The sequence below is a fragment of the Oncorhynchus kisutch genome, linkage group LG29 (assembly GCF_002021735.2).
Source record: "Oncorhynchus kisutch isolate 150728-3 linkage group LG29, Okis_V2, whole genome shotgun sequence".
Taxonomy (NCBI): domain Eukaryota; kingdom Metazoa; phylum Chordata; class Actinopteri; order Salmoniformes; family Salmonidae; genus Oncorhynchus; species Oncorhynchus kisutch.
The window spans coordinates 22,089,358-22,113,319 of record NC_034202.2 but is presented as its reverse complement, the minus strand read 5'-3'; the positions used below and the strand labels follow the sequence as shown (position 1 = coordinate 22,113,319).

The 23,962-nt window shown below is 41.2% G+C and overlaps 1 protein-coding gene across 3 annotated transcripts in view; it reads left to right on the top strand.

The window, feature by feature from the left end:
- LOC109874129 (G-protein-signaling modulator 1-like) overlaps positions 1–23,962 on the top strand; it is a 66,780-nt gene that overhangs the window by 9,006 nt on the left and 33,812 nt on the right. For 2 of the 3 annotated variants that reach the window (XM_020465922.2, XM_020465923.2), the window contains exons 2-9: positions 11,826–12,047; positions 12,743–12,878; positions 13,094–13,236; positions 18,694–18,817; positions 20,764–20,879; positions 21,213–21,368; positions 21,622–21,730; positions 22,571–22,685. In XM_020465922.2, the coding sequence (XP_020321511.1) occupies positions 11,826–12,047; positions 12,743–12,878; positions 13,094–13,236; positions 18,694–18,817; positions 20,764–20,879; positions 21,213–21,368; positions 21,622–21,730; positions 22,571–22,685 (1,121 nt within the window). Of the gene's footprint in view, positions 1–8,742; positions 9,550–11,825; positions 12,048–12,742; positions 12,879–13,093; positions 13,237–18,693; positions 18,818–20,763; positions 20,880–21,212; positions 21,369–21,621; positions 21,731–22,570; positions 22,686–23,962 lie in introns of those variants that run through there. The other variant, XM_020465921.2, reaches the window with a different exon arrangement.

The window sequence follows — 23,962 nt, the reverse complement described above, 5'->3', positions numbered from 1 at the left end:
TCCGAAGCATTCTGCCTATAGCAAAATCTCTTGCATATTTTGTTTTGTTTCGGTATGTTGCATTGAAAGTGGCTAATATTGTGTTGATCCGATCACAATTGCACAGTAAAGGGAAACATTTGTAGTGTTAACTAACAGGGAAAACTCTAAAAAGTTGAGTACAATTCAATCTCGTGCTACTCTCAGTGGGCTGATATTTCTTCCATGTGCTGCACGACAGTCTTTGAGCGATTGCTCGCCTGCGGGCAGCTTAGATGGAACATTGATTACAATGAGCAAAGTGATCATGCTGTTTGTATGTGGCTGCTGTGAAAGATCATTTTGTTTGTGTGTGGTCAGGAGTGTATTCAATCCACCTATTCTGTTGAAGAACGTTTCTTAAATGGAATCAAATGGATCCAATAGATACCCATGTTTGGAACAGTTGGACTAATGATTACACCCTAAATCAGCTAAATGCAGGCAAGAGTGTGCAAAGCGTTATTGAATGTGTCACTGTCTGCCACCTTGAGTACTATATCTTTACTCTCGACCTGTGCACCTACGTTGTAAACTTCCATTCATAGGCAAGATTGTAGCATCGTCATGATGGGTAGATGGAAAATTACAGTATCATGTAGTAGACTAAACCTAACGATCTTACATTGAGCTGGGTGAATGGGAAATCTAATGACAGTCAATCAATATGCTGTAATAGAAATAAGACCACGCTCATAAAAAAAATAAGAATCATCCTCATTTTAGACGGCACGACTGCCACTGGTGGGTGTATGTGTGTGTTTGTGAGTAACGGGACAAACACAGATGAGTCAATAGCAGGGTTTTGTCTAGGGTGACTTTTTCATCACAAGCCAAACAAACCCTACCTCTCATCTGTCCATGTTGTCTGTGTGGGTCTGATTGACAGGGCTCCATTCATATGCATTCAAGGCTTTGTGGGCAGTGCAGACACAACGATGCGGGAGTATGGAGAGGTAAAACTCTAAAGAGGTGCTTCAGACCCTCTCGGTTTTCTAATGATACAGTAGATTCAGAGACTATTCATTAGTCCCAGAGCTAATGTTTGTGATATTACACAGAGCTGAAACACTGGCACTCCATCTGTCCGTGATCAAGAGGTTTTCCTCTGTCAGAATAGGAATGACAATTATTTTTCCATTGTCTATTGCATTCAATTGATGTAGATAGACTAGAAGAGGATTCAGTTGACCTCTATATGGCCCTGTAATATCCTCCATCAAAGTGTGCCATAGCTTTTAGATCAGTCTGATTTGAGAGGCATTGAAAATATGGCAAATTACTATTGCTTTAATGTGATGTGGTATTGTTTTTTTGGGTTACATTCCTTTCATCTTTATCCCATTTCCATGCACAGTAATATCTGTTGACACCATGTAATAATATGTAGCGAGAGAAAGAGTGAGAAGGAGAAAACAGGGATCAGCCAAAACCGAGACATGTAATGATGCGCAAAAAACATTGAAGAGTTTCACTTTGGTCACCCTGACAACTAGCCTTGCCTCTGTAATTATGGGTGGATTAATACTCGGAGCACAGAGCTCCTTAGCCAAGCAAGGATCCAGCAAAGAGAACAGTACATTATCATAACACCCAGAATCATCTTAAAACCCATACATGCTAATAATGTGAGATATATTTCAGTGCATTTCTCTTGTTTCTTTACCACCTTTATTTCTATTGGTCCTGTCTGTTGCTCTCTCTCTGTCTCTCTCTGTCTCTCTCTGTCTCTCTCTGTCTCTCTCTGTCTCTCTCTCTCTCTCCCTCTCTCTGTCTCTCTCTGTCTCTCTCTGTCTCTCTCTGTCTCTCTCTGTCTCTATCTGTCTCTCTCTGTCTCTCTCTGTCTCTCTCTCCCTCTATCTGTCTCTCTCTGTCTCTCTCTCTCTCTCTGTCTCTATCTGTCTCTCTCTGTCTCTCTCTGTCTCTCTCTGTCTCTCTCTCCCTCTATCTGTCTCTCTCTCTCTGTCTCTCTCTGTCTCTCTCTGTCTCTCTCTGTCTCTCTCTCCCTCTATCTGTCTCTCTCTGTCTCTCTCTGTCTCTCTCTGTCTCTCTCTGTCTCTCTCTCCCTCTATCTGTCTCTCTCTCTCTCTGTCTCTATCTGTCTCTCTCTGTCTCTCTCTGTCTCTCTCTGTCTCTCTCTGTCTCTCTCTCTCTGTGTGTGTGTTGGAAGGTCAATGTTAGTCACACACATTTTTTTTGTTAGGATTTGGCATGGCTTTCTCTCTCTCACTACTTCAACTCAACTGTCACCGATGACTCTCTTGCCTCCTTTCCAGGGGAAAGGTCATGTAAAAATATCTCTGATTACGCAAACAAAACAAAGACTTATTCAATTTTTATTGGCCTTATAATTCTCGACTACTGCTGGGGTGTGGAGATGGAGCACATAGATGAAGCATCTACCTGTTTAATTGGAAACAGTGTATATACATTATATATTCAAAAGTATGTGGACACCCATTCAAATTATTTGGCTATTTCAGCCACACCCGTTGCTGACAAGTGTATACAATTGAGAACACAGCCATGCAATCTCCTTAGACAAACATTGGCAGTAGATTGACCTTACTGAAGAGCCCAGTGACTTTCAACATGACATCGTCATAGGATGCCACCTTTCCAACAAGTCAGTGTGTCAAATTTCTGCCCTGCTAGAGCTGCCCTGGTCAATTGTAATTGCTGTTATTGTGACGTGGAAATGTCTATGAGCAACAACGGCTCAGCCGTGAAGTGGTAGACCACACAAGCTCACAGAACGGGACCGCAGAGTGCTGAAGCGCGTAAAAGTTGTTTGTCCTTGGTTGCAACACTCACTACCGAGTGCCAAACTGCCTCTGGAAGCAATGTCATCGCAAGAACTGAGCTTCATGAAATTGGTTTCCATGGTCAAACAGCCACACACAAGCCTAAAATCACCATGTGTTGGCTGGAGTGGTGTAAAGCTCGCCTCCATTGGATTCTGGAGCAGTGGAAAAGCGTTCTCTGGAGTGATGAATCACGCTTCACCATCTGGCAGTCCGACGGACTAATTTGGGTTTGGCGGATGCCAGGAGAACGCTACCTGCCCCGATGCATAGTGCCAACTGTAAAGTTTGGTGGAGGAGGAATAATGGTCTGGGGCTGTTTTTTCCTGGTTTGAGCCAGTTCCAGTGAAGGGAAATCTTAACGCTATAGCATACAATGACATTCTAGAAGATTCTGTGATTCCAACTTTGTGGCAACAGTTTGGGGAAGGCCCTTTCCTGTTTCAGCATGACAATGCCTCCGTGCACAAAGCGAGGCCCATACAGAAATGGTTTGTCGAGATTTGTCGAGACAAACTTGACTGTCCTGCACAGAGCCCTGACGTCAACCCTATCAAACACCTTTGGGATGAATTGGAACACCGACTGCGAGCCAGGCTTAATCGCCTAACATCAGTGCCCACCTTCACTAATGCTCTTGTGGCTGAATGGAAGCAAGTCCCGGCAGCAATGTTCCAACATCTAGTGGAAAGGCTTTTATTTATTTTTTATTGAACCTTTATTTAACTAGGCAAGTCAGTTAAGAAGAAATTCTTATTTACAATGATGGCCTACCTCGGCCAAACCCTATCCCGGACGACGCTGGGCCAATTGTGTACCGCCCTATAGGACTCCCAATCACAGCCAGTTGTGATACAGCCTGGAATCAAACCAGGGTCTGTAGACTGAGATGCAGTGCCTTCGACCGCTGTGCCACTCGGGAGCACTGTGGAAAGCCTTCCCAGAAGAGTGGAGGCTGTTATAGCAGCAAAGGGGGGACCAACTCCATATTAATGACCATGATTTTTGAATGAGATGTTGGACGAGCAGTTGTCCACATACTTTTGGCCATATAACTTGTCTTCAGGGAAGGGCAAGCATACTGTAAATAGGACTTGTAAAATTCACAGCCAACATCTGGGAACTTTATGCAAGGCAAGAGACATCCAAGTAACCATATTGTTTCCGGGAAAGAGGAGATCATTTGCAGCAATATTAAAAGCCTGTCATATTAAATGAAGTGCCCTTTTAATATAGACCACATGGAGAATTCAATAAATCTGATTTTCTATATGAATAATGACTTGCTAAAGTTTTCACCATAATTGTAAAGCCCTGGTTATTGTATTGCTTTGACAGTCATTCCTGAAGATGATTATTTATTTAATCTGATTAGGGATTAATTTACATCTGAGTGTCATTTTTAGGTCAACCCTGTTACTTGAACTGAACTTTCGTTTTAATATAGGGAAAGTATTCCTTTTTAAAATGTCTTTCGAAAGGAACATTGAACATCTAATAGTCAAATGATAGTGTGAAAGCAGGTGACCTTTAAAATACTACTCTTTTTGGCCATTTTCTGGTGTTTTGTCTTGGGAAACTGAGTGGGTCGAGCATAACATGTCAACCCTGTTATCCATAAATAGACAGGCTAGAAATGTTTTAACAATTGCCTTTTTTTGTGACGCTTTACATTCAATTGCCACTTCCTGTTGTACACAACAAGCTTCCATTCCCCCTGTCACAAGTGGATTCATGGCTGATTCAAGATGAAATCGTCAACCCTGTTACGGTCAACCCTGTTACGGTCAACCCTGTTACTTTATTTGGTAATTAATAGGCCCTTTTTTAAAAAGTCAATTATACCTCTTGAGATGGGTACTTGTTTTTTATGAAGTTGAATTTGTGCTCTTTATGACAAAGTAAAAGTTTTGTAAAATCGACTTATCAAAAGTCACCGAATTGATGGAACAACCCTACTGCTTTGTGGCTGAGGCATGATGGTGTTTTATGACACATGCTGTGTGATTATTGTTTGTCTGGAAGGTTTCTAAATTCAGTGGTTTAAGCTAACATGCTTCTCTCTGTGTGTGTTGTAGTTTCCTCATCCTCAACTATAATAGAAAGTAATTCATGAAGACAGCCAATGTAAAAAAAAAATGCAATGACAAGAAACATGCTAAAATAACAAATTCCCTCCCTTTCCAGACTAAACCATAATTCCACTACCCATTTTAGCACACCGAATCACAATATCTGCAATAAGACCACATGACAGATTTTTCTACTGGGATATTATGGCGACTCAGTATTGACTTAGTGTTACTATGCAGAGACCAACCGTCACTGAGGGAAAATATTATTATTCCTTTTAAAATACTATCTTTGGCCCTGAGTAACCATGGCTCCCCCTTTGATCCCACCAGAAACGAAATGTCCTTCTCTCTGGTGTACGTCTGGCATTTCTTTGGACCTCACTCCTGGAGAGGACTTTATACTATTGGACTGTTTCAAAGTTCATCTTTGGAGGTTTATCCTGGCTCAGATTGGGTCTGTGTTCAGTAACCAAACAGTGTGGAACGTTGCAGATAGAAATCCTATGAATAGAGCTGATGTGATTCCTTGTTCTAACAGAGAGGCGTGTTTATGCTCCATAACATACTGTATCTCTGTCTGAACGTAACAAAATGTTGCGTCCTGCTGAATGCACCCGTGGCTGCTTCAGTAACCTTACAGTGCAAATGACAATTCGGATATCAAATGCCTGGGTAAATATTAAACTAAACCTTGCCTGTGTTATAAGTTAGAATATTTTTGTTAGCTCCCTCGGAACCCTCATAGTCTTAACTCATTTTATGATCTGTTCTTCTTTGGAAAACATAATTCACGTTTTTCCCCCTGTGCTGAATAAATGTTCAGGCCACACAGCAATGCAGAAGACCAATATACAGTAACTACTGATATATGGTTTAATGAGTGTCCTCCTATGTTTGTTTCTAACTTCATTTGGCCTGAATGGTGACTGTCTGACTGATCTACAAATAATAATAATAATAATAATAATAATAATAATAATAATAATAATAATAAGTAGATCTTTAGGATGCAAGGTGATTTGTAGATCAGTCAGTCTTTAGTCACTACCTGGTAAGTCTACTTCCTGGTTGGCCTACTTGGTCGTAAGTCTCCAGGCTGTGTTTTCAGGGCTCTGACCTGTCTCTGACCATACGGTCAGTCAGTAGCACAGTAGTCTCAGCACTCTCAGCTAATTGTCTCTCTTTAATCCCACTGGACTCCAATGCTAATGTGGCATCATTTCAGATTAGGCTAATTACAAGCATGAAAGGCTGTGGTAATGCAGTGTAGGTTGCAGTTTACGATTTTAAAGAACGCAAACAAGACAAAACTCTTGCCTTTTCACTGGCTACATTTTTAAACTGTGTTCCAGTAAGGTGGTGGTTAAGGGATGTTCATAATTCTACCATTTTACTAACCAAGACAAAATAAGAAAGTTAGGGCTACAACAGTAGCTAGCCTATGAAAAAGCGGAAAGATTAAAAACATTGAGAGGAACCTGAGTGGTGTACTACGAATCTAGCTAGATGTACTCGGGTAACTTCAGAAATGCCAATCTATAGCTTCACATTCCAGCTCAGGCTTCATCCATATTACGAAGGTGGATATTGCTCGTCCGCCTGTCGCTAACTCCAGCAGGCTTGTAACTGCGTGTACATGTTAAACATGTTTAGTCGAACGCCAAACGCTTTCATTGTGACAATACTGAACCATCAATCTACGGGCGAGTCAGTGCCACATTGTTATTTTAGCTGAAATCAACATGAAAGAGAAGTTATCTTGCAAATTCAGGAAGCTATGGTGTGAAATAGGCTATTAGAAATGCCGTCTGTCTTTTCTTTTATTCACTTATGTATCGTTAAAGCCGTCTTTGGTGTGCATATCAATGCAGGAGCACCCCCCCCCCCCCATTCCTATAGAGGAAATACTTGTATAAAGTTTTACTGTGTGTGAAGTCCTGTCATTACTAAATGTGTACTGTGGTAGGTATTTTAATGTTACTATATTTTTTTTACACAAAAAACATTTGAATGAAATATTTAAAGCTGCATTATGTCACTTTTGGGGGGACCCTACAGAATTCACATAGGAAATGTTAGTTATAGATCTGTCATTCTCATTGAAAGCAAGTCTAAGAAGCGGTATGCTTCCCAGTCTTCAGTTTTGTTTCAGCTTCAAACAGCTGACAATACAATATTGTGGGTTATTGAAAAGATACTGTATAAATTCACAGCGATTTAGATGGTACAATGATTCTCTATACTAAACATAGCTTATTTTGTCACAAACTGAAAATAGGAAAAACGTTTGAATTTTAGCAACCATGAAATGGGCGAGCGATTTCTGCATGTTGCACCTTTTTAATCAGTTGTCTTCCTCACATGAAGGGGATGATGACGCAATATTTGCGATAGGGAGGGAATCTTATTTCATTGGTCATCAACTTGCTGCTCAGACACTTCATTCTGGCTAAGTGGAGTTAGCCTGCCCTGAAGGTGGTTAGTTCTGAAAGATTCATTGCCATAAAAATGTACCTGGCTAAAAGCTAACTACTATTGTGTCACTGGTTATCCTGAGTTGAACTCAGTTTACCAAAGTTAGCTTGCTAACTCCTTAAACCAGATTCGTAGTGCACCACTCAGACCTTTTGAGAGAGAGCCCATCCTCCTATGCCTGGCTAGGCATAGCCATCAAGGTCAAACAATTGTCAGGTCAGTTTTAAGTGCACAGGGTTTCCCTCTCACTCTGATCTTGACCTCCAGCCATGAGAGCCCAAAGATCAAAGACAAGGCTCTGGGGTGTGGACATGGAGCTAATAGAGAGACACTGGCCTGGTAGAAACCATAACCTAGCCTACCCAGAAGCCAGCGCTGTGATCAGACACTCAGGTCACTGCCCCTTTGTGATCACAATACAGCGGGAGTGTTCAATCCCAAAGGCCCAGCTGTCTGTGAAGATTTGGTAATTCATTGATCTATTTCCATCATTTGTTGGCTTAGGGCCTGAGACTGTGGACCCCTATGTCACAGTATAGCAGAGGTTTGAAACCCGTTTTTTGCGTTTTCACTTATGTTTCTTCTTCTAAAAGGAACAAAAGGATATATGAAAGTTGAATGTAGATTTCTCTCTAATCCTCTTCAGACTATAGGGGCTAAAGGATCCATCTTAGCTAAAACCTCTTAGCCCTCTTATCTTACCCAATTCTAACCCAGTAACCCTGGGAGACCAACAGCCAGTGTGTCCTGTTTTCCCTTCGAGGCCTGTACTTCTCTCTCTCTCTGCCTCTCAAATGAGAACTGATAATATAACTCAGGCTCTTTACTCATCAAAAGCACCCTAATGCAAGAAATGGAGCAACCGAAAATATAATGCCAAATATTCCAGATTTAATGGGATCAAAACCAATTGTGTACTGACTGCAATTTGTTTCGGATTTGTAAACCTGTGTTTATCTTTTAGTAAATATATCAAGGTTATGGGTGTGTTGGGGGAATGCAATCAAACTTTCTTCAAATATATTACTCCCCATGTCACCTCCATGCTTTTCACCTTCTACCTCTGGGGCTGGTCAGTGTGCCAGACCATGTGCTGTGGGCCTGTTAGAATATATGTCAGGGTCAGCAGATAGCTGGATTAGACCAGACTGCCTGGATCGTTGTGTCTCCTCCACAGAGAAGCTGCATGTCATTGGATTAAGGTTCGGATTAGATTCTCTCACTCACTGGGGAATTGGTTCTGCTGAGACGCTGGTGTCACACTGTCGTCACACGCTGTTACCCAGGATCCTCGCTCCAAGACACTTCCTCTTCTCTCAGTGTGGCTCAGCAGAAATAGATTACAGCACTCAGTCACTCAGTGCTGGTTGAGAGATGAACCATAAAATACTACCTAGGCAGGACAACACTATACAGTCATTTACTGACTCACCTGTTAACTTGCCTCTTACAGTGCTTCTGAATTTTACTTTTGTGGATATCCATAGACATGTGTTGGAAGGAGTAACTTTGTGCTTTGTTAGGAGTTTATGGCTTCAAATTTGAAGGTTTTTTGGGATCCTTGTCATTGTTCGGATCGCTTCAGAGGTTCATCATTAGTTATTGCGCAGCATTTGAGGACACCTGAGGAACAAATGTTATCCTTTGCTTTAAAGCGTGCAAAGTATCTCCAATGGGTTTCTGTCCCAGTGGTCTGGCTGCACTGTTGCTGACATTGGCGTATTCGACTACTGGAATAATCAATTGAATCTGATGTGGCTGTTGGACATCTGCTTGCATATTGACTTATCGGGAACACAGAAAGCCATCTCAAACCTTTTTTTGTGTGTGTGTGTGTGTGTGTGTCCTGTTTGGAGCAGAGTATTGCTATGTTTTTCTCCTGGATTCTCTAACAGAACTCTAGGGTAGTACATTAGTATATGTGACATTTTGCATTCACGTTCACCTCCACCCTAAAGTTTAACCTCACGACACATATCCCTTAGGCTAAGGAGGGCCTTTCAGTGCCTTAAGTTGACCTGGTACCCCATGTCGTCTGACTCTGGCCATCTCACCGGGGCCCAGAGAGCTGTGTGCAGGCTGGTCCACCGGGGCCCCAGACCGCGGGCCCTGCTGAGGTCCATAAGGCTGGAGCTGGGGGTGTATGTGGAGAAGACCTGCACTAAACAGAAACACAGGTATTGGTGTCCTGCCGACAGCAGGCTCAGACGCAGCACTTTATTTCACTGTACTATTATGCTATTTCCTCAAGATATAGCGTAGATGCTGACTGATACTGTATCGGCTGGCTACTTATTTCAAGTAATTCCATTTCCAACCTATTTGGGACAAATCAGTGTCAGGTGGTGCCATACATCTTACAGAACTTAATTAACAAGTTGTTTATGCCAATGAATCCCTTGACGCAAAGGAGTAATGTTTTGGTAATAATACCACGTTATTTGTAAGTAAATAGCAGCGAAGTGGTGTACTGTCAAATAAAAAGCTGCTAATCATATTTACATCTAGATTAAACTGTGGGGTTAATCTACTCTCAACTCTACAGTGAGCTGGCTGAAGAAGCAGTGTCATGTCTTTTGCGTTTTTAACGATAACAGAATCCACATTGGCTGGTATGTTAATTTCAGTTGCTTTCATCATACTGTAGCAATGATTTTCAGATGACTGTGGGGGAAGGTTTTGGAATGGACTCAGGAATGAGGCTTGCTGAGCGATTATGCCAGATTTCTGTGGTATGGACTTCAGACCACGTGTGCTAAAAGAATGAAGTAGAACTCGTTTTCCTTGAAAACAAATGTCTGTCACTGCGCTGTATAATCATATTAGGCTTTAGGCAGTGGAAGTAAGATATATTTAACTTTACAAATATTTTGGACAGTTTTGTATGGCAAAAACTGTTAAATGAAATCCAGGAAGAGGCTAGGTATATTATGTAACAATTGTAACTAAACTAAAGCATTCTGGAGGGTGAGAGGGAGTGGAGTGACTGTGTACATCAGAGCCTTGTGACCTGGCTCTACAGCAGTTATTTCTGGCATATACTGTAATTCTAAAGAGAATACATTGACTAAACCCAGAATCTTGATAATTGTACTCTTGGGCTTCATGTTGCTGAATGATATTTAGCTTGTTTGATAGGACAAGGAAATCCTCTGTACATTTCTCCAAGGAGCATGTTCATTGGGCATGGGATTTTGTGTGACATGAATTCCCTCTCCTTCCTTATTGTCAGTGTGGAGATGAGGTGTTTCCTATTGTTTCACTCTAATCACTCCCACTGAAGCATTTAAGACCTGCATCACTATGTGTAACCTTTATCTAGGCAAGTCAGTTAAGAACAAATTCTTATTTACAATGACGGCCTACCGGGGAGCAGTGAACAACTGCCTTGTTTAGGGGCAGAACGACAGATTTTTACCTTGTCAGATCGGGGATTCGATCCAGCAACCTTTCGGTTACTGGCCCAAAGCTCTAACCACTAGGCTACCTGCCGCCCACAGCCTGACAGAAATAGAGTGTGTGGGTCGAACAGCTCTGGGAGGATGAGACACTCCTTCTCAATGCAGGGAAGGAAAGATGTCAGTTATCTTTACCATATAAACTGGACTTTAAACAGTAGCGTTTATGGAAAGATAGACGTGATAAAGGAGCTGAAAGGACGATGTCTCCAAGGTGTGCTCATGACAGTGATTCTTCTGACACTCTTGCTGTGGTAACTGCACAGTGACATGCATTCAGACACTGTTGCCATGGAGACATTTCAGGAATAAACTTTTAATTGTCATAAACCAAGTTTCCATCCACAGTTTTTATGCAAGTAAAGTCATATTGTAAAAAAAAATAATCATGACATCTGTGATGGAAACAGGTCGTATTGCTACAATTTTATAAATGCAGACGGATCAGTTGTTTGTTCGACATGGTGATATCTTTTTGTGTCGGTAAAATATATTATGTGGGAAATGTTGGTGGAAACACCTATGTGCAAATATTGATATAATAACCATCATATCGAAGTAAATTTGGAGCCACGTGATGGTGTAATGTGTGGTCCTTCCACTATGACTGAGGACACCATGCAGTTTATTAGGCTACAAATGATTTATGATGAACTTTGCGGGTTGGTGAAAGTGCACGGTGATATTGATGTTCCTTTCGAATAAATATTGGGGGTCTTATTCTGGTGACATGATGATTGATGCTTGACTGCCTTATCCATTATCCTAACCGCACTGTATCTATTAGCTGTTGGCCAGAGCACAAGCACCAAGACCAGAGTGGGCACATTTACTATTTAACACAAGTTTGTGACAAAATTATTAGTGGAGTTGAAAATGCAATAGAAACACATTGATCTTTAGGTTTTTATTTGCTGGTAACGCCAGAGGCACACTGTTTCGGACTTGCTATAATATGGATGTTATTTCTCACTTTTCTCTGTGTGTGTGTTCAGGATGGAGGCTTCGTGTCTGGAGTTGGCGCTGGAGGGAGAGAGGCTGTGTAAGGCGGGGGACTTTAAAGGCGGGACAGCGTTTTTCGAGGCGTCTGTGCAGGTGGGAACAGAAGACCTGAAGACCCTCAGTGCCATCTACAGCCAGCTGGGCAATGCCTACTTCTACCTGAAGGAATACGGCAAGGCCCTGGAGTACCATAGACACGACCTCACTCTGGCCAGGTGAGGCCACGGAATACCAGGAAACATCATGTCTGATCATGGATTCAAATTGTAGTTGAAGGATTTCAACCAATGGTATTAACATGTTTAAAAGATAAATTGTATAGACTGCAATGAATGTATATTTATACTGAAGTCATTCATAAAGCATAAGAGAATAAACAGTTATCATTCATTGCACACTGTGCAGAGTGTACTCCTGTTGCCCTGCTAGAAAAATATAAGGGTTTAATACTGCTAATGTTGATGAGACCCCCTTGGTATTTAACTCAGATGGCTAAGCCTCTCCTGTGGAGAGGGGGGCAGTTGGTAGCCTGGCAGGGGGGTGATTACAAAGCCAGGGGGCTGCTGCCTTGATAAATTACAATAACAGCAGGACAACTGGAACCCTGTCCTAGGAAGGAAGCTACCCCTCAAACAGTTAGATAATCAAATCAATAAAGCTAATATAACATTATTGTAATAATTATCCATTTAGCAGATGCCTTTGTCCAAAGCAACTTATAGTCATGCGTGCATAAATGTTTCATATGGGTGGTCCCAGCGGGAATCAAACCCACAATCTTGGTGTTGCAAGCACCTCTAGCTGTGTTACTGTACTGACAATGACCGCAATGGATTTGGCAAGACAGCATAAACAGATCTGGATCTCAGGCTATGTATGACTGATAATGAGATACGGTCTCTATTCTCAGGACAATAGGGGACAGGATAGGGGAAGGGAAAGCCAGCGGTAACCTTGGAAACACGCTGAAGGTTTTGGGCCGCTTCGACGAGGCAGCAGTGTGCTGTCAGAGACACCTGGACATCTCTCAAGAGCAAGGGGACAAGGTTGCGTACACGCACACACCGACATCCCATGGATTGGAGGATTGCATCTGTTTAGTACCTTTCACCAGATTTTGAAGAACAGCCTGTTGTATTGAAAATAATTGTGTGTGGTCCATGCTATTTTAGTTGAAAAATTCCTTAATGTCTTCCAATGTCTCTCTTTGTATTCTAAAGTCGCTCATTTCTTTCTCTCTTTTCCCTTTGTTTCTGACCAGGTGGGAGAGGCCAGGGCTCTGTATAATATAGGGAACGTGTTTCATGCCAAGGGAAAGCAGCAGTTATGGGGCTGTACCCAGGACCCTGGGGACCTCCCACCAGACGTCAGAGATACACTGCAAAGGGCTACTGGCTTCTACGAGTGAGTGTTATGCTGTATACAAGTGCAAATGTGACAGACCACCTCAAATTGGTGTTTTGTAGCAAAACTCGAAATTGTGTTTTTTACATTGGATAAAAGTAGACTCAGAGATCAAAAAAATCTAAAAATGGTATATCATATACGGCAGTTGAGGAACAAATGGAAAAGTAATTCTGCTTTGAAAGTTGATAAACTTGTAACCCCACATTTGAGAAAATGTCCCTTTAATGTTTTGGGACACCTACTGGAGAACTCTTCTTTGTCTACAACCATTCAACATGGTTCACACTCTCTTAAGCCTTAGCCCCACCCATCTTTTCAAGGATTCACATGTGAGGCCATGTGCTGAACAGTGAGTATGGTAGTGTACAACCAAAGATTTCATGACTAAAGGCTGGTTTATACTAGAGGTCGACCGATTTATGATTTTTCAACACCAATACCGATACTGATTATTGAAGGACCAAAAAAAGCCGATACCGATTAATCAGCCGATTTATTAAAGAAAAAGAAAAAAGTAGAAAGAAGGAAAAAAGAACAAAGTATTTGTAATAATGACAATTACAACAATACTGAATGAACACTTATTTTAACTTAATATAATACATCGATAAAATCAATTTAGTCTCAAATAAATAATGAAACATGTTCAATTTGGTTTAAATAATGCAAAAATAGTGTTGGAGAAGAAAGTAAAAGTGCAATATGTGCCATGTAAGAAAGCTAATGTTTAAGTTCCTTGCTCAGAACATGAGAACATATGAAAGCTGGTGGTTCCTTTTAACATGAGTCTTCAATATTCCCAGGTAAGAAGTTTTAGGTTGTGGTTATTATAGGAATTATAGGACTATTTCCCTCTATACCATTTGTATTTCATTAACCTTTGACTATTGGATGTTCTTATAGGCACTTTAGTATTGCCAGTGTAACAGTATAGCTTCTGTCCCTCTCCTCGCCCCTACCTGGGCTCGAACCAGGAACACATCGACAACAGTCACCCTCGAAGTAGCGTTACCCATGCAGAGCAAGGGGAACAACTACTCCAAGTCACAGAGCGAGTGACGTTTGAAACGCTATTGGCGTGCACCCTGCTAACTAGCTAGCCATTTCACATCGGTTACACCAGCCTAATCTCGGGAGTTGATAGGCTTGAGGTCATAAACAGCACAATGCTTGAAGCATTGCGAAGAGCTGCTGGCAAAACGCACAAAATTGCTGTTTGAATGAATGCTTACGAGCCTGCTGGTGCCTACCATTGCTCAGTCAGACTGCTCTATCAAATAATAGACTTAATTATAGCATAATAACACACAGAAATACGAGCCTTAGGTCATTAATAAGGTTGAATCCGGAAACAATCATCTCGAAAACAAAACATTTATTCTTTCTGTGAAATACGGAAAAGTTCCGTATTTTATCTAATGGGTGGCATCCATAAGTCTAAATATTCCTGTTAAATTGCACAACCTTCAATGTTATGTCATAATTATGTAAAATTCTGGCAAATTAGGCTGCATATACCCTGACTCTGCGTGCAATGAATGCAAGAGAAGTGACACAATTTCACCTGGTTAATATTGCCTGCTAACCTGGATTTCTGTTAGCTAAATATGCAGGTTTAAAAATATATACTTCTGTGTATTGATTTTAAGAAAGGCATTGATGTTTATGGTTAGGTACACATTGGAGCAAGGACAGTCCTTTTTCGCGAATATGCACCGCATCGATTATATGCAACGCAGGACACGCTAGATAAACTAGTAATATCATCAACCATGTGTAGTTAACTAGTGATTATGATTGATTGATTTGTTTTTTATAAGATAAGTTTCATGCTAGCTAGCAACTTACCGTGGCTTACTGCACTCGCGTAACAGGCAGGCTCCTCGTGGAGTGCGATGAGAGGCAGGTGGTTAGAGCATTGGACTAGTTAACTGTAAGGTTGCAAGATTGAATCCCCGAGCTGACAAGGTAAAAATCTGTTGTTCTGCCCCTGAACAAGGCAGTTAACCCACCGTTCCTAGGCCTTCATTGAAAATAAGAATGTGTTCTTAACTGACTTGCCTAGTTAAATAAAGATTAAATAAAGATTAAATAAAGGTGTAACAAAAAAAATTGGTCCAAATCGGTGTCTAAAAATACCCATTTCTGATTGTTATGAAAACTTTAAATCGGCTCTAAATAATCGGCCATTCCGATTAATCGGTCGACCTCTAGTTTATACTACTTCTATTGACATGTCTGTGTACAGTTGTTGCAGTGACATCATGAACATTCCATAGTCATTTGACTTCAAACTCGTCATTGTTGTTATGAAATAATAATTTTTGTATAAACACAAAAAAGACATGCTGAATGACATCAGCAGCCTCGGAGTCCAAAATAGCACATCTCGTGCATAATAACACCAATAAACCAATCCTTTAAAAAATGAATTGAGTACTTGTCAATCTAGCAAACCAGGCAACTAAAAGCAACTTTCTAAACAATGTTTATGGTTGGTTTCTAGTAAATTGTACAGTGAAATGTTTACTTGCATAGTAGAGTCTTTTGTTTAGACATGTAGCCAGCTAGCTAGCAAAATAATGAATCATAATCCCAACTCATAATGTTAACACTCTGCATGAATCTACAGGTAGATAAAGCTAACCAACTAGCTAGGTTCGAAGTTAGCTAGCTAGCTAACATTAGGCTATAACTAGAAATGCAAATAGCTGTGAGAAATTAATAACATTACTACACAGATCATACACGTAACGTTAGCTAGTGAGCCAGAGAGCCAGCTAGCCTGCCAGCTAACGTTAGCTAGCTAGTTAACAGTATGCTGTAACTTGGAATAAAAATAACTTTCTGACAAAATTAGAAACTTATAATACCTGAAAATGTAGCTAGCTCTACTCTTACCCATATCAATAGATGAACACTTCTCCCTGTCTCTCACGGATGTCATGGTTGCCCTTGAAGATGTATCCAGACAGGTGTTTTTATACAACAACCTTCTGTGTTCTCTTTTCGACTCCCTCCGCATTTGCAATCAGAAGCCTACATTTTCTCCATCTCGTTAGCTATCATACTCTGATTCCACCGGGCATTCCACTGATTTCAAAACTCGGTCCTCCAGGAAGTGAAGAGCCTTAGCAACACTACCGCGGTTCTTCGTGATATCTTAAAAAAAAAACACTACTTTAGTAAGGATTACCAACACATACTAAGCAGCTCATGTTATAGACAGACGCGTGTTACATGGCAGACCAATCCGAACTCATCTCTCACATGTCCAGCCCATCCATTATCTCAGCCAATCATGGCTAGTGGGAAGGTTCCTGCCTTTTTCCGTGGCTAAACCAACTAGGCTCGTAATTTAACAAGTTTATTTGTATTTACAGATGGCATACACATTTGTTTTCTAGGCACATGAATGTTCACATCTTCCAGAAGGCATTTGTGCTAAATGTTAAAAAACAAAAGTATGCTCAAATGCCTCTCCTGTGAAGTAGGGATGAGCGACATATACCTAGTTTCCTGAAATTAGTCACAAATGAACACATACATACTCATATAAATATAAAGAATATACACACACAATACATATATCCCACTGGGCAATTAGCACCTTCAAAATCCTTCTCTGTCGGCAATTAACACTACTTTAATCCGTATGTGAAGGAGAGGGATAAAAGTGAATTGTCTTTACAGTTTAAAAGCAATTACTGTCGTACTCAATCCCTTGTGGACACACACTGAGATGCTTCCTCCGGCCTTTTGTTTGGTATGGCAACATGGTGACAGGCCAGTTGTCTATGTCAAAGCTTTCATAACTACTGATGTACTGTAGGCTGCTGTAAACGTTGTGTATCCAGGAGGTACAAAATATACAGTGCCTTCAGAAAGTATTCATACCCCTTGATTTATTCCACGTTTTGTTGTGTTACAGCCTGAATTCAAAATGGATTGAATATTATTTTCTCTCCCATCTACACTCAATTCTTTTGAAAATAAGATGCAAAAATACATCATTTACATAATTATTCACACCCCTGACTCAATACTTTGTAGAAACAGTTTGGGCAGCAACTACAGCTGAGTCTTTCTGGGTAAGTCTAAGAGTTTTCCACACACGGATTGTGCAACATTTGCCTATTATTGTTTTCAAAATACTTCAAGCTTTGTCAAATTGGTTGTTGATCATTGCTAGAGAACCATTTTCAGATCTTGCCTTAGATGTTCAAGTAGATTTAAGTCAAAACTGTAACTCTGCCACTCAGGAACACACACTGTCTTCTTGGTAAGTAACTCCGGTGTAGATTTGGCCTTGTGTTTTAGGCTATTGTCCTGCTGAAAGTTAAATTCATCTCCAAGTGTCTGGTGGAAAGCAGACAGGATTTTGACTGTGATAAGCTAAATTGTGTTTCCTTTTTATGCTGAAAAACTCCTCAGTCCTTAATGGTTACAAGCATACCCATAACATGATGCTGCCACACTATGCTTGAAAATATGGAGAATGGTGGTCAGTAATGTATTGTATTTGCCCCAGAAATAACACATTGTATTCAGGACAAAAAGTGAATTGCTTTGCTACATTTTTTTGCAGTATTACTTTAATGCCTTGTTGCAACCAGGATGCACGTTTGGAATATTTTTATTCTGTACAAGCTTACTTTTCACTCTGTCAATTAGGTTAGTATTGTGGAGTAACTACAATGTTGTTGATCCATCCTTAGTGTTATATAACAGCCATTGAAATCTATAACTGTTTTAAAGTCACCATTGGCTTCATGGTGAAATCCCTGAGCTGTTTCTTTCCTCACAGGCAACGGAATTAGGAAGGACACCTGTATCTTTGTAGAATGGGTGTATTGATACACCATCCACAGTGTAATTAATAACTTCCCCGTGCTCAAAGTGATATTCAATGTCTGTGTTTTTTTTTTTTTACCCATCTACCAATAGGTGCCCTTCTTTGTGAGGCATAAGAAAACATTCCTGGTCTTTGTGGTTGAGTTTGTGATTTGAAATTCACTGCTCGAGTGCGGGATGGTACAGATAATTGTATGTGTGGGGTACAGAGATGAGGTAGTCATAAAACAATCATATTAAACACTATTATTGCACACAGAGTGAGTCCATGTGACTTGTTAAGCAGATTATTACTCCTGAACGTATCTACTTAGGCTTGCCATAACAAAGGGATTGAATAGTTATTGACTCAAGACAGTTCAGCTTTTCATTTTCTATTAATTAGTAAAAAATTCAAAACACATAATTCCACTTTGACATTATGAGGTATTGTATGTAGGCCAATGACAATAGTATTTTCCATGTAATCCATTGTAAATTCAGGCTGTGCTACAACAAAGTGTGGATAAAGTTGAGGTGTGTGAATTCTTTCTGAAGGCACTATAGAATGTTCACTGTAAAACACAATGTTGTAACAAACTCAAGTCCTCTCTACTAAAGGTTGAACCTGTGTCTGGTCAAAGAGCTGGGGGACAGAGCCGCTCAGGGGAGAGCCTTCGGTAACCTAGGCAACACCCACTACTTGTTGGGAAATTTTGTGGAGGCCATCAAATTCCACAGACAGGTGAGATACATATCCCTGGGATATAGTAGTCAACGTCATATGATGTACCAGTAAAGATACACACACGCCACACACACACACACACACACACACACACACACACACACACACACACACACACACACACACACACACACACACACACACACACACACACACACACACACACACACACACACACACACACACACACACACACACACACACACACAATAGTGTGACATAACAATTAATGGAAGGTGTTTTCACACTAGATCATTTCGCCCCTGGGTGAAAACACATAAGGGACACTTGCCTTTGTCTTTGTGAATGACCTCAATGTAAGTGTATGACGTACATACAAGACGAACAAGTATCAGTTTCGCAACACAATATTTGTCCGTCTATAGGGTAAAAAAAAAGTTTTGAATGACACAAATATTAATTTTCACAAAGTCTGCTGCCTCAGTTTGTGTGATGGCAATTTGCATATACTCCAGAATGTTATGAAGAGTGATTAGATGAATTGCAATTAATTGCAAAGTCCCTCTTTGCCATGCAAATGAACTGAATCCCCCCAAAACATTTCCACTGCATTTCAGCCCTGCCACGAAAGGACCAGCTGACATCATGTCAGTGATTCTCTCGTTAACATAGGTGTGAGTGTTGACGAGGACACGGCTGGAGATCACTCTGTCATGCTGATTAAGTTCGAATAACAGACTGGAAGATTCAAAATGAGGGTGGTGATTGGAATCATTGTTCTTCCTTTGTCAATCATGGTTACCTGCAAGGAAACACGTGCCATCATTGCTTTGCACAAAAAAGGGCTTCACAAGCAAGGAAATTGCTGCCAGTAAGATTGCACCTCAATCAACCATTTATCGGATCATCAAGAACTTCAAGGAGAGCGGTTCAATTGTGAAGAAGGCTTCAGGGCGCCCAAGAAAGTCCAGCAAGCGCCAGGACCATCTCCTAAAGTTGATTCGGCTGCGGGATCGGGGCACCACCAGTACAGAGCTTGCTCAGGAATGGCAGCAGGCATCTGCACGCACAGTGAGGCGAAGATTTCTGGAGGATGGCTTGGTGTCAAGAAGGGCAGCAAAGAAGCAACTTCTCTCCAGGAAAAACAGGGACAGACTCATATTCTGCAAAAGGTACAGCGTTTGGACTGCTGAGGACTGGGGTAAAGTCATTTTCTCTGATGAATCCCTTTTCCGATTGTTTGGGGCATCCGGAAAAAAGCTTGTCTGGAGAAGACATGGTGAGCGCTATCATCAGTTCTGTGTCATGCCATCAGTAAAGCATCCTGAGACCATTCATGTGTGGGGTTGGGCTCACTTGCAATTTTGCCTAAGAACACAGCCATGAATAAAGAATGGTACCTACCAACACGTCCTCTGAGAGCATTTTCTCCCAACCATCCAGGAACAGTTTGGTGACGAACAATGCCTTTTCCAGCACGATGGAGCACCTTGCCATAAGGCAAGAGTGGCTCGGGGAACAAAACATCAATATTTTGGGTCCATGGCCAGGAAACTCCCCAGACCTTAATCCCATTGAGAACTTGTGGTCAATCCTCAAGAGGCGGGTGGACAAACAAAACCCCACAAATTATCACAAACTCCAAGCATTGATTTTGCAAGAATGGGCTGCCATCAGTCAGGATGTGGCCCAGAAGTTAATTGACAGCATGCCAGGGCGGATTGCAGAGGTCTTGAAAAAGAAGGGTCAACACTGCAAATATTGACTCTTTGCATCATCGTCATGTAATTGTCAATAAAAGCCTTTGACACTCATGAAATGCTTGTACTTATACTTCAGTATTCCATAGTCACATCTGACAAAAATATCTAAAGACACTGAATCAGCAAACTTTGTGGAAATTAATATTTGTGTCATTCTCAAAACTTTTGGCCATGACTGTACAGTACATATAAAATATATAAACTTTATTTTGTTCACAGAGACTTTCCATTGCCAAGGAGTTCGGTGACAAAGCAGCAGAACGTAGAGCCTATAGTAACCTTGGCAATGCTCTGATTTTCCTGGGCCAGTTCAACACTGCCACGGAGTACTACAGGTTAGAAGAGACTACAACACTGACCCCTTGTGGACATAATGTGTATCAACCAATGATGCTCAGAGCGCTATGTGATATAGACTTCATTTCCTGCATGCATTCAAATGTCATAATGTTTAAAATCAATATAATGTATGAAATTAATTTATAATTAAAATGTTTCATTTAAAATAAATTGTTGGAATTGTGTGTGGGATAGTAAAAAAACACATGATCAATTTTTAAATATCACTGTTCTCCTCTTTTTCCATTCATCGCCCTCTCCCCCCCTGCATACATCTCTTTTCCTCTCCCTCTTGCTCTCCTTCTCCCCCCTCTCCCTGTTCCATCCAGGAAAACTCTGCAGTTGTCTCGTCAGTTAAAGGACCAGGTGATGGAGGCCCAGGCGTGTTACAGCCTGGGGAACACCTACACTTTGCTGCAGCAGTACGAGAGAGCCATAGACTACCATCTCAAACACCTCCTCATAGCCCAGGAGCTCACTGACAGGTACACACACACACACTCACTTCCACAAGCACCACAGGAGGTTGGTGGCACCTTAATTGGGGAGGACAGGCTCGTGGTAATGAATGGTGCAGAATCAATAGAATGTATCGGATACATCAAGCACATTGTTTGATGCCATTCCATATGTGCCTTTCGAGCCATTATTATGAGCCGTTCTCCCCTCCGCAGGCTCCACACACATACCTTAAACCCTTAACATGCTTATCATTATGCTGTTTGATTTGTTTGATAGGGTTGGAGAGGGCCGTGCCTGCTGGAGTCTGGGAAATGCCTATGTGTCTTTAGGGAATCATCGCCAGGCCCTGCACTATGCCCGCAAACACCTGGATATCTCCAGAGAGGTAACCACTGTGAAGTTCATTTTCAGACCAATATAAACTCAGCAAAAAAAGAAACGTCAACTGTGTTTATTTTCAGCAAACTTAACATCTGTTAATATTTGTATGAACATAAGATTCAACAACTGAGACAAACTGAACAAGTTCCACAGACACGTGACTAACATAAATTGAATAATGTGTCTCTGAACGGGGGTGGGGGTCAAAATCAAAGATAACAGTCAGTATCTGGTGTGGCCACCAGCTGCATTAAGTACTGCAGTGTATCTCCTCATGGACTGCACCAGATTTGCCAGTTCTTGCTGTGAGATGTTACCCCACTCTTCCACCAAAGCACCCACAAGTTCCCGGACATTTCTGGGGGGAATGGCCCTCACCCTCCAATCCAACAGGTCCCTGACGTGCTCAATGGGATTGAGATCCGGGCCCTTCGCTGGCCATGGCTGAACACTGACATTCCTGTCTTGCAGGAAGTCATGCACAGAACGAGCAGTATGGCTGGTGGCATTGTCATGCTGGAGGGTCATGTCAGGATGATAAACTGTTAGTGTCTTAACGACCGTTCCACAGGTGCATATTCATTAACTGTTTATGATTCATTGAAAAGGCATGGGAAACAGTGATTAAACCCTTTACAATGAAGATCTGTGAAGTTATTTGGATTTTTACCAATTTTTACAAATGTTTATCTTTGAAAGACAGTGTCTTGAAAAAGGGCCATTTCTTTTTTTGCTGCGTTTATTTGCCGTTGCTATTATCAGACTAACAATAATCAGACAGTGAAATCCCATACACCCGCAGTCAACAAGGTATTTTTCTCTCTCTCCCTTCTCCCTCTCTCAGATTGGGGACAGGAATGGCGAGTTGACTGCCAGGATGAATGTGGAGCAGCTGATGGAGGCTCTGGGGGTCAACGAGAGTGACCTTTCACCCTGCGGGTCAGAGTTTGAGGTGCAAGGTATGAGGGAGATTTCCTTTTATGGTTCTACCTTGAACTTGTATTTTCAGAGTGAGAGGGAGACTTAAGGCGTCCGCATACATAGGTTCGGTTTGCTGCTAGTGGTACTAGGCTAGGCGAAGTAATCGTTTGTGCTCGCATACTCCCTTAAAATGACTATGCTTTAAAAATGTGAAGAAAGCGGCAGTATTACTGTTTATCCCTCTTGAGATGCCATATAATTAACATTGCCAGTACACTTCCTCAAAATAGTCAGAATTAATCTAAGATAACTCAAGAAATCTGTTATGAATTTGCATATTTTTTGCAATTTTACGTCGAACTATTCTCAAGTGAATTTTTTTACACGAAAACTATTCTGTCGTTGAATGACAACAAACACTTCATTGGGGAATCCCTGCTGTTGACCTATCCCAGAAAAAGAGTCTGAGACTTTCGCCCACCCGAACTTCGGCTTGCCATGTGTGTTTGAACAGCCCCCAAAAATAACTGCTGAACACCGAAACAAACCAATAAATGTGCTAACTGTTTCAACTTGGAAGCCTATGTTAAGCTTAACAGTATATAAATTATGACCACGTGCCAGAGTCTGGTGTAGTGGTGAAAGCTCCCAACTTTGGACCACATATGCCCCCTGGAACCTTTAAAAAAAAGGAGAACAAATAAATACATAAATGATGACCACTGGAGTTTTTTTTGGAACAGGATAAGGTTAACCTATAAATATTGGTTTGAGTCTAGATGTGTGTTTGTCCCCTTGATGGTTCAGTGTAGGATTTGAGGGTAAGATGATTGTAGATACGAGCCTTATAGGGTTAATTCTACCTGACGCGCTAAAATCATAATATGCTGAACTAACATTCCAAATGAATCTACTTTTGCTGTTTATTTGAGTAGATTTTAAATTTGACCCATGTCTGCACTTTTTTAAACATGAGTTCATTCCTATGTGGATAAGAAATACATATACAAACTAAAGGGGATGGTTCTATTTCTTTTGATAACCGACCCAGACATACTTTTTCCGGACGATACAAATGACCATAGTAATAATAATTATCAACATGGAAAGCCCTATATAGTATTTTCTGTTTTTGACCAGCCCTGGTTCACATGCAGAGGCACTGCCCAGCTCGCTCTCCATCTCCATACCACACCCCTTCCTCACACAATCCCGGGCACACTCTTGCGCTCACACACACACGCTCAGAAGGAAAACATCCCACCACTCCTCCAGCCAAACTCTTGAGTTGAGAGAGAGAACCTGTGATGGATTC